This window comes from Aegilops tauschii, chromosome 7 (genome assembly GCF_002575655.3).
Source record: "Aegilops tauschii subsp. strangulata cultivar AL8/78 chromosome 7, Aet v6.0, whole genome shotgun sequence".
Classification (NCBI taxonomy): Eukaryota; Viridiplantae; Streptophyta; class Magnoliopsida; order Poales; family Poaceae; genus Aegilops; species Aegilops tauschii.
Genome location: NC_053041.3, coordinates 528,741,507 through 528,753,316, shown reverse-complemented (window position 1 = coordinate 528,753,316; position 11,810 = coordinate 528,741,507). Strand labels below are relative to the sequence as shown.

The following is an 11,810-nucleotide window of genomic DNA, read 5'->3' as shown; positions in this document are numbered from 1 at the left end:
AGAGATACCTCTCCGATACACGGAGTGACAAATCCTAATCTCAATCCATGCCAACCCAACAAACACCTTCGAAGACACATGTAGAGCATCTTTATAATCACCCAGTTACATTGTGACGTTTGATAGCACACAAGGTGTTCCTCCGGTATTCGGGAGTTGCATAATCTCATAGTCAGAGGAACATGTATAAGTCATGAAGAAAGCAATAGCAATAAATTAAACGATCATAGTGCTAAGCTAACGAATGGATCTTGTCCATCACATCATTCTCTAATGATGTGATCCCGTTGATCAAATGACAACACATGTCTATGGCTAGGAAACTTAACCATCTTTGATTAACGAGCTAGTCAAGTAGATGCATACTAGGGACACTCTGTTTTTGTCTATGTATTCACACATGTACTAAGTTTCCGGTTAATACAATTCTAGCATGAATAATAAACATTTATCATGATATAAGGAAATAAATAATAACTTTATTATTGCCTCTATGGCATATTTCTTTCGGTGGCATCACATGACTTGTGGATTTGGCATGCTTTCTTTGGAATGCCCGATTCTCACAACGGCGTCAACGTGCTTCAACGATCTCCCGTGTTCAGGAGGCTTTGCAATGGGGAACCACCGCCGTGCAACTACACCGTCAACGGCCGGGACTACAACATGGGGTACTATCTTGCCGATGGTATCTATCCTCAGTGGGCGGCATTTGTGAAGGCCATAGCCGAGCCGCGTGGCAATAAACAGAGCCACTTTGCAACAATGCAGGAAGCGGCTAGGAAGAACGTGGAGAGGACATTTGGTGTGCTTCAGGCTCGTTGGAGAATTATGCGGAGTGCTGCAATGATGTGGGAATCAGAAACTTTGTGGCAGCTGATGACATGTTGTGTTGTTCTGCACAATATGATTGTCGAGGATGAGGGTGATGCTGTAGCCCAAACCCATGATTTCGAAGCACCCGGAGAACAAGTTGAAATCGCAGAAGATCAAGATGTGGCTCAGCTTATGAACTTTCTACAGATGCATCAGAATCTTCGAAATCAGCAGGTGCACACGCAGCTACTCAATGATCTTGTGGAGCAGATGTGGATCCACAATGGCAACCAAGGAGGCAATGCTTGAGTTTGACACTTCAAATAAATTTTATGTAAACACTATGTATGCTTGATAGCAACATTTGTAATTTACGTACGACATTGTGGTGCATGATCAACGTGCATGTATTTGCATGGATTTGAGAGTCCGGATTTGAAATATGTGGATGCACGAAAAGAAATACGAGGGCCCGTCCGGATGCGTCCACGGGCGTGCCCGAACGCGTCCGCGGGCGTTTGAAGGGCCGGATTTGCCAAGTCCGTTTGTAGATGCTCTGGCTATTCCAATTTAAAGAAGATGATGCTTGCACTTTTCTTAAGGGAATACTAACGGTCACCCTAACCCTCACGGCCATCCAGATGTATAACTCAGGTGATGAGATGATTAATAGACATGATAAAATACATATGGACGTGTGACTAATTGATAGGCCATGGATACGAAGAACCTGGAAACAAGAATGAAACAAAATCTGAAGCAGAATATGGTCAGAGAACAGGAACAATTAAGAAAAATAAAAAACAACAGAAGGGGAGCTGCAATACCTGCGGGAGAGGTTGATGGCAAGGACGCCAGCTCTGGTGCAATGTGGAAAAAAAATCTGAAACATGAGCACCACATCGGTCATGCTATAGTTGCCCCCATTCTTAAAACTTAGGGTGTGTTTGGATGCTGCCCCTGCCAGCCCTACCAATCCGTGAGCACGCCAATTTTTTGGCGCACCTTTCAGCCGCCGGCGACTTGCCAATTCATTTGCGCAAAATGAACTAGTGAAACTGCATGAGCCGTGGCGAGCCAAAATATTGGTCAGGAAGCAAACAGGTGCGCGCGCCCTGGTCAACGATCAATTTTTTGGCTCGGCTGGTGTAGGCTCCGATCCAAACACATCCTAAGTATTGGAAATGGGTCCAGTACAAAGAAAATAAGGTGAAAGGCTATAGAGATTTCTGCTTGTCAGCAATCCTATAGCATATCCAAATAAATAAAATTAGTTGCAGTTCGTCAAGCATGAAAATAAGCTCTCCAAAAGACAACTGGAATGAGAAATGTGTGATCCTTGGCCTTTGGGACGTAGGGGAGGGAGACGGACCGATGCAGTGAGGACGAGCAAGCCGAAGAAGAGCCCTAGGAGGGCGCCGGCGGCGGAGCACCTGAGAAAGGGGAGAAGATCTGTGCCCAGCGGCCAGATCCATCCATCTCCGGTCGCCTCCTCCACGCCGTGGCTCGTTGTTCCTTTCCCCAACGCCAACCTCCTTATCCTCACACCCTCCTCCACCCCCACCGCCACCGTGAAGACCCAGTCACCCCTTCTCCCCCACCGCGACGACCTGCACCAGGGCCGGACCACTGTGCGTGGCGGCGCCATCTCCAGAACGTGGGCAGGGACGAGAGATGGGGAGGCGCCGCCGGAGAGGTGAGGGGTCGCCGTGGTGTGTGAGAGAAGCCAGGGTGGCAGCTGTGGAGGGTTTCACCGGCCTGTTTCGATTGGCTTTGGTGCTTGTCTATCTTCACGTACGCAAAGCAGAAGAAACCCCGTCTTATTTGCTGGACCCCACACCTAGTAAGGTCCACCAGTCCTCTACTTGTGAAGCCAGCTTAAGCGTGCAAAACGAACGGGCGGTTGACCGAACGCCGATGCCAAAAGAAGTACGACGGAAATGAACGGGCAGTTGACCGAACGCCAACGCCAAAAAAAGTACGACGGTAAAAAGATCAAACGGCAGCCCATACGGGTTTATAAGAAGAATAGGATCTCAAAAGTTTACTACCAATGGGTGTTTGAAAACCAGAGGAAGAAATAGAAGCATTGTGTCATTGGATGAAAATTTTCCTCCGAAATAGAGTGCTAACAAATCCTTATGAAATGTTTTTATGAATTCGAATCCTGCAATGCAAATCAAACAAATTAGACAAGACGATTTCCTAATGATTCAAATCCTCCCCAAAAATCCTACGGAACTCTGTTAAATCAAAGAAGCCTAGTGCAAAGAAATCCTTAAAAAATAAATCAGAGAGAGAGAGAGAGAGAGAGAGAGAGAGAGAGAGAGCTAGTGATGAACTTGGGAGCCTGGTGCAGTGGCGCTCCTTCATTCGAAGAACAAAACCCTAGACTAGATAGAACAGACACACATACGGAATTATCAGGTCATAATGCATCAGAGGAAGATAATATGTAAAAGTCTGGAAACTGATAATGTCATAACACAACCTATTAACGAAAGGGTTTAACCAATGTCACACAGCACTGGATATATGTCCGAGCATCAGCAGCTCTCCCATATATCTCCCGGGGATTTCTCCACAGGACAGAGATAAAGCAGCTCTTCAGTTGCCCCTCTTCCGGCAGGCCTAGAACGGCATGCCGTAGTAGTCGCCCGCAAACTGGGGGCTCCAGACCCAGAACACATTTTCGGCGACACCGGACTGGTTCGCAGGATCGTACACCGGGGCATCTCCAGCGCCAGGTTCTTCAGCCATGGGTGCGTTGTTGACGACATTCGCCGGGTTTGCCGGCTGAAGTGCCTGGTTCCAGGCTTCGTCTTCCTGGAGCAGTTCCTCTGGTGAAATGCCATCTACCTGGAGCAGATCCACTAGGTCAAGGCCTTGCTGCTCCTGCTGTCCTTCCATCTGGTTCGCCCAGAATTTCTCCATCTCTTCCCAATCCAAGTCACTGAAAGGCTTAGACTGCGCATTCTCTACAGCGGGGTGGTAGTTGCCTGCTAGATCCACCAGATAACCAGCGCCCATGTTTGCAGCAGGCACCTCGTTCACTTCATGCGGAGTAACTGCGGCGTGCGCCTCGTCCATGGTGTCTTTCTGCAGAGTAACTGCGGCGTACACCTCGTTCATGGTGTCTTTCTGCAGAGTAACTGCGGCATGCACCTCGTCCATTGTGTCTTCCTGCAGAGTAACTGCGGCGTGCACGTCGTCCGTGGTGTCTTTCTGCATTTCATCGCTCTCCAGATTGATGACAATCTTGCCTGCTGATTCAGTACGACTGATCTCTCTCTCCAGGCTGACGGAAATGTTGCGTCCATATCCATCAAGTGCCTTGCTCCTTATAGGTAGCACCTCGCGTTTGTATGACAGGCTCTCCTCGTAACGGTCCCAGATGGACTTGGTACCATGTATCAGAACTGGAGGTGGGCGTGCATTAGTCTGAGAAACTCGTGCTCCGGCCGAACTCTCCCCTACTTGTCCCCATGGCTTTCCGGGGTAATTGTAGCACATAGCAGAGCTTGCTGAACTTCCCTCCACATGTGGCCACACCATCCCAGGGTACTTGTCCCAGATAGCAGACGCAACCCCATGTGTGAACTGCGTCTGGGTTGTTGCCGGATGATTATTGGGTTTAGCACTAGCTACCTTGTATGCTGATGCAATCATCTCAGATAATTCTTTCATGCTGGCATAATGTTGATACACCTCTTCATTGTGAGATAACTTCGGCGCCCGCAGCCGGTGTTTCTACATCAAAATACAGAACAGAACATTCAAGACAGGGATCACACATCACAATATAGAAAGTGAGAATAATGCAGAAATTTTAGTGCTTAGCATAACAACTCTGAAATAGATGAACTTGAAACTTGTCGAGTATGCACGTTTTTTTTTCTCAAACACGCGCCCGGACGTGTTTCATTTTGTATTAGGAGAGTGCCAAGAAAGCACAAACAGTACAAACAAACACTAGCAACAAGGCCAAAAAGAAGCCAAAGCCCTGCTGCTATCATCAGCTAAGGGTAGACCAAAGTCACGTCAATAAGCCCCCAATTTAACCGATAAAGGAGAAAATACCAATAAAGTTACATTGTTCACAAAATTCGCAGAAATGTGATGACAATTATTAATCCGTCGATTTGGTAAACTGGGTTATAATAATGATTTGGATAGTCTGATTATTTACGAATTAGGACAACTTGCTAACATGCAAAAAGTTTTTTTTTCAATTGTGATTGGTTCTGTAACAAAATCTACTCCTGAAGCTGCATAGTTTGGAAATTTGAAATTTGATCTAGAGTACCATACAAAACTTAATCTCCATGGCATCAGAGACAGATAGTACTGACTACTGAGTACTGACGCAGGTAAGAGACATCCATGTACATGTGTTTCTTCTGAAAATGCATAGGTTGTCAGCTTCTACTACTTATCTTCGTCTATTAAACAAACAAAATTTAACAAAAATGTACATACTGCCTATTGATGTACTGGCAATACCGCAGTTGGATAAACTAAATCGATCACCCACCTGGAGATGGCTTGCGATGTGCTGTATGGTCAAATTCAAATCCTTGGCATTCATGTTCTGGTGAATTTTTCTTGCCGTAGCAGCTGTTGGCCAAAACAAAAACACAAACTCAAAGGTCATGCTTTTTCAGCAGTTAAACATAATAAATGACTAATTTATGCCAAGTGCAGATAGCCTTACACACCCCAATCACTTCAACAGCCTGCAAAAACTTTTCATGGAGCTCACTGCTCCATATGAACCGACCCAGATTATCTGAATAGACATTCACGTTCAACGCATCTTGTTCTTCATCCTCAGTTTCAGACCTGTGATTTTTAATAGACCTGTGTTGCAGTGCTCTCATCTTCAGAAAATTTACGGTTTCAGTATCCAACGGCTTAACCACATTGAAGCATGTTCCAAGGGTCATGCGTGCAGAGGCTGCCTCATCATAGGCACACATAGCTGCAGCCAAGAAACAACACTCCTAGATTAATAAGTTTGGGATGGAAGAAAATTTTCTTAAACAATACAGCTCTGAATACAAATGCTTACTGATGAGAGGCACTTCAAGTTCATTCAGGATGTGGTGAAACAGCCGCAAGGTGCCCACCTCTGTATTGCCAGGATGAACTTCCGCTACTATCAAATCAAGCTCCTCATCTTTAGCAAACCCCTTTTTAAGGGAATCTAGGGCCTCTTCCCCTGTTTGGAAGGGAAGAACTACAAAACAGCAGAAGTTAGACTCAAAACTTTGAGAGCAAACACCGTGTTATCATGTCCAAATATAGTTATATTAATATCCCAACCTGCATGTACCATTGCAACAAGTGAGTATCTTCTAAACTAATATAGCTACTTGGTATGTGTTTTTTCCCATTTGACCACATAATCCAACACTTTCTGCAATCTAATAGCACTTGGAAGGGCGGCCCAGTAACTAGCAGCTAGCTATATCCCCATTACGAACTACATATGCTGCCTCTGTTTAAACTGTGAAATTCACGCAATATATTACACACACATATGCTGTATAAACTAATGGTCCTTTGGAAGGGTGACGCATAACACTATATCCTATATGGAACTGCATCTGTCTCCTTTCTGTTTAAAAATGTCATACATCTACGGAAATGCTCCACATATATGATGGTTGTACGATCTATACATGATACCGAGGACAGGTTCACTGCCATGTGGGACCATAGCTCGCCAAGCTTCACGTCATGAGAAGCGTTATATATCCACACACGCAAGCCATCCAACCGTTAATTAGTGGTCCAGATCATGATGGATAGAACGTATAAATATTCCCACCAGACGACCGTACACCCAAATTTCACGCCAAGCGGCCGTACACCCAAACTTCCCGCCAAACAGCCGTACACCCAAACTTCCAGCCAAACAGCCGTACACCCAAACTTCCCACCAAACAGCAGAAATATGAAATATCCGAAATTCGATCAGATGTGCCTGTGTGGATAGAAGACACCAACAGACATCAAATCGTGCCTTTTATAGTCGCCCCATGAATATGCAAAATCTTGGGCAAAGTTGTATCAGATCCAAATGATGTACCTACTATCTTTCATTCTCCCTCTAAAAACAACTTCCTTTTTGGACAGGAAAGGGAAAATACGAAATGGAGATGCTTGGGAATTGAAGTGCGCACCTTTGAAGTTGAATCTAGCAAGCGTATTGCAGATGGTCCACAGGGAAACCGGATCCTGATCAAGAACTAAAACTGAAAGATTTTCCATCAGGTCAGTGAGACCCTATGGGGAAGAAAAGAAGGCTGCCAATGTTTGCGATGGATCTAACCATATATGGATATAATATCTTTTTTTGGCGTGAGACCTTCACCAAGGGCAAAAGATACACACTATATACCAGACGATGTCAGAAAAGGACAAAAAATTAATCCATCTAATTTTTTATTTAAAAGCTGACCTGTATTTGGACAGGGAGGTTGAACAAGATATACTTACTTGAGAAATACAAGGTAAAACATCATTATTTTGTCCTCTTGTGCTTCTTCAGTTTCCAATGTAAAGAACATGCAAGACCATGTACAATGCAAGCCGGTGCTTATCTGTAGAGAGCAGATGCTTAACTAGGCACCCCTGTCACAAACATAAGCACCGGTGCTTAAGAAAAACACGGTTTATTTTACTAAGCACCTCTCTAAGCATCTTGCATTGTACATGGTCTAAGAAGGTGTGAACCCTTACCATCATGACTTCATGTTATCTATTCTCTATCATCACGCTTGCTTTTGGCACACCCTTTGATGTCATCCGACCTGCATTTCGAACAGTCAATGCAGGAACAAGTTAAAGAAAGACAAAAACAGATTGAACAGATGCATGAAAGCCTCATTGTTCTATTTACTTCTCTTCTGTTTCGAATTTTGTTGTCAAATTTACCTAAGGCGCATATAAGGCACATGCATGTTCTCCCTAGCTCTCGCCCACGGTACTATTTATTTTCTTCATTCAGTACCTAGTGTTCATATGAAAGAAACAAAGCAAGCAGGCCATTCACCTATTAATTAGCAAACATATCAATACTTCAGTTGCAACCATTAGAACTTCCAAGTCCTAAAGGGTCTCAAGTCTCAACTTTCAAATGTCAAAGCAGACCAAATGGTGATGTGCTGCTTTAAGATGATTCCTCAGAAAAAAGTCTGGAGGGTAAATAAGGTAATTTCTTGGCCAGCTTCATTATTTATGACATGCAACAGTTTCATTGATTTATAGCATGCTGTCATGCATACCAAGAATCTACTACAAGGAGTCTTCCTGTGCACAGGTGTCATGACGATATGTCATATGATCAATGGGTTAATGCATGACGGTGAATTTGATCTTGCGGCGGTACCTGGCGCATGGCTGGCAATGTTGCAAGCACGCAATCCTACATGATGTATGCATGAGCACTAATTGCACCGATGTAGAAGATAACTTCACAAAAGACAAAAAAAAACTAGCTGTAGCCGCGATTGCATCGCTATCTTAGTGCCGCAACAGACACTCACCCTAGCCCCAATTGCATCACCACGTCTGCTCTTTTTAGGCACCAAACCTACATATGGATCTATCTTCAGGAAAGTGTACCAACAACAAAACAAATATGTGCAATTGATTTTTCTATAAAAAAGGTATATGACCGATTCCTTAACAAGGAAGACATACGAATGCTATTAAACATTAATCGCTTCCAGAAACAGTGGCGTGGCGGTTGCAGTCTCTAAGTGGGAAGGGAGAAACTGGGGAAGAAACACCCAGGGCCAAGCTAAAATCACTAAAAACTTCTCAAAGGAAAAGTATCCACCGCCATGGGTTCCAAGGCTTGTCACCACCCCTATCGAGAAAGATGCATGCCATGTCATGTGACCTGTGTTGATACATTACATATGTGTTTCTTGAAGGAACTGATTGCGCATATATTAATTTTGATTGAAGGAATTAATTCCCCATCTCTAAAACACCATGAAGAGATCCCAGACGAAACGCCCTTCAAATCGAAACCTGGAAGGGTTCAATCATGGATGCCAGGTTCTTCTTCAGATAATCGAATAGCTAGGAACCAGCAAATCAATCGAGCACGCGCGCGCGCACGAACCGGGATCTGGAGAATCCACATACTGGTATCAGATACGCTAAGCAACAATCGAAGTAGGCGCGGCACAGATACTTTAAGCAAACCAAACAGATTAAGCTAACAATAGGGCACCGGCAGACGCTTCGGAATGGTGCGCTCACTGGGGGAGGGAAGTCCAGGGTCGAGGGCAGCGGCACCACCGGCGAGCGCGCGGCGTAGGAGGCGCCTCGCCTCCCGACCGAGCGACGTCGGGATCCATCTTCTCTCTCGCCGGCGGTCGCCGCCTCGCCATGCGCCGCCCCGCGAGTAGAACGGTCGGGGCCCACGGGGGTTTGGGACGGAAACGAATGGGCTTGACTGCTCATGGGCTCAAAATGCTTTAGCAGAGTGGGGCCAGACCTGGCCGTATGAGCCGGCCCGGCCATAAAGGGGCCTGGCACGGCACGCTCGTGTCGAGCCGAAGTAGCTCGAGGATCGGCCTGGCCCGCAAACTAAAAGGGCCTGCCGGCTAATAAAAGGGCCATGTCTGGCCAGCCTTAAGTGAAAATGTGAAATCATGTCTGGCCAGCCTTAAGTGAAATCACTAGCAAAAGGACCCATGCGTTGCAACGGGAGAAAAAAATCATAAACTTCAATGGCCATGACAACATTTTGCTGCATCACCGATAACATTTTGGCGACCATTTTGTTCAATTTCATTAATAATTTGTAATAAACAAAATTTTAAAAATAATAAATATTTTTTATTTCCCAAACATTTGTTTTAAAAATTGCAAACATGTTTTGAATATGCACACATTTTTTTAATTCACAATCATTTTATGTTTTATTCAAAAATTTATTTAAAAGTTCTTTTCTTAATTTTTGGAGCTTTTTTGAAGTACCAAATTATTTAAAGGAGAAAAAAGATAATGGAAAAGAAAAAAGAAAAATAAAAAGCGAAATTTAAAAACAGGCCGCTCACACATGGGCGGCCCTATTGGGAGCGCTGCGTCTTCTCGCTGCGTGCAGAGCGCAGTATAGGAGATCACTACTGCGTGGGATGGCGCAGGTAGGGGATTTCCCAGTGTGAAATGTTTTTTGTCAATTTATAAATGACATTGGTGGGTAATATTATATAAGTTTGGGAGCAGTTGATGACTTTAATTATTATTATTATAGCGCATATGCCGTGCATTGCAACAAGATCAAATAAAAAATAGCATGTCCATCATAACATCACGATAGCGTTCGGACGGTACCAGCTGGTAGCTACAAGAAGGTGCATGTCCATATCTAGAAGAAATGTATAATCATGAAACGACCTTGCAATGACATGCGTCTGACCTGTAGCATCGCCAGTCATCCTTGCAACTTCCACGTGGTCGCCTTTGCAGTGTTTTTCATCCAACTGGTAGGACAAACGACCGTCCTTCCAACGTCCATGTAATAATTTTGTAGCACTTTGGTCCGAATTGCCAATAAAAAAAAGGACAGCGGAGACTGATGTTACATTGACGTGTTTCTAGCTAGACGCAGTGGGCACTCAACCTTACAGCGACGCGTGCCGCTTGCAGTGTAGTGTTTGCCGTTTGAAGCAGCGAAACTTGAGCGAAGTTGCGCGTAGATCAAGCAGGTATATTTTCAAAAAAGGAATTTTTATAGCAGGAAAAATGCCGAGTAATGAAAAGATTTACGTTTGCAGCTCCAAACCAAATGCTTGCAGCACTTAAAGAAGGACGTGCATGCGCGTGCATGAAAAAAAGGAGCTACCCCGAGGAGCATGCCACGCATATCATCATACGCCAGAAGTTGCAATCATTACCAGGGTTAGTTTTTTTTTTTGAGACAAATAACCTGGGTGAGTTGGTTCCGGGCGTGGAGACCAGAATACGATCCCCTCGCTGCTGATTTTTGGATCGTAATCCAATGAAGCCTGGGAGGAGGCCCATCAGCATATATCGGCCCAATATATGGCTAGCGTACGAAGTTGGAGGAACGACGTAGCACAAAGCAGCTATTCGAATCGTTTTTTAGCAGAATTAGTACCACCTTGAATATATTTTGGATTCAAACTGAAAGCGTAAAATTACGGGAAGAAGCGTATGTGACGGTAAACTCGAAAGACTCAACCCATGCTTTATTATTACTAGACTAGAAAAATTGCCCGTGCGTTGCAACGGGAGAAAAAGTGACGTTCTTCACTCCAAAGCAAACGCCAATTATCATTAATCAAGCCGGACAGGTAGAGAATAAGTTTGACAATAATAAATATGATGGATTAATTAACAATAGGATTCCTTGGCGCTAGTTTGAAGCTTAGGGATGTGAATTCTAGTCAACTAATCGGATAAACAGTCTTATCCTTAGATTATCATAGTGATAGTAAAAATATCATACACGCAATGCTTCTTTTCAGATACCGTCATCACATAACAAAAACATGGTATACTTCGTCTCACGTCCAGACATGCATGCTTCTGTCGTGTGTGCTAATCGCGAAGCATACCACATTAAAATCATTCATAAAAAATGTGTGTTGCTAGTGTCTTGTTTTTCATGGATACAATTTAAGAAGCAGAAGAATGTTATGCTATTGTAGGTTAGATCGTCAATGCCTGGTGAAAAAAAATACCACATCGTCCTAGTAGCTGGTATAAGTCAGTGAGGGACACAAACATAGTCAAATTCAACCTTAAAATAAAAATATATAGCACCAAATCCGACAACGCATGCAGAGTTCGGAGCATAATTCGGAGAATAAACACACATGTACACGCTAAGAGCATCTGCAGTCAGGCACCCCATATCCTCCTCAAACGTACGCGGACACTCTCGGTCAGTGACCGAACATGAGAGAGAAGGAAAAAAAGCAATCATACTCCTCATATATCAT

The 11,810-nt window shown here is 44.3% G+C and overlaps 2 protein-coding genes across 2 annotated transcripts; one reads left to right on the top strand and one right to left on the bottom strand.

The window, feature by feature from the left end:
- The first annotated feature begins 552 nt into the window (after positions 1-552).
- LOC109741747 (uncharacterized) lies at positions 553-1,125 on the top strand. Its single transcript, XM_020300820.1, has one exon. It carries the CDS (start codon positions 553-555, stop codon positions 1,123-1,125), a length of 573 nt encoding a protein of 190 aa, XP_020156409.1.
- Positions 1,126-3,236: 2,111 nt separating this feature from the next.
- On the bottom strand, positions 3,237-9,308 carry LOC109741751 (uncharacterized). The gene is made up of 7 exons (XM_040394514.1): positions 9,097-9,308; positions 7,564-7,634; positions 7,005-7,455; positions 5,888-6,055; positions 5,531-5,797; positions 5,351-5,433; positions 3,237-4,566 (listed from the first exon to the last, which is right to left on the bottom strand). The coding sequence occupies exons 3-7, from the start codon at positions 7,090-7,092 to the stop codon at positions 3,448-3,450; spliced, it is 1,725 nt and encodes a 574-aa protein (XP_040250448.1). The 5' UTR covers positions 7,093-7,455; positions 7,564-7,634; positions 9,097-9,308; the 3' UTR covers positions 3,237-3,447.
- Positions 9,309-11,810: the final 2,502 nt, after the last annotated feature.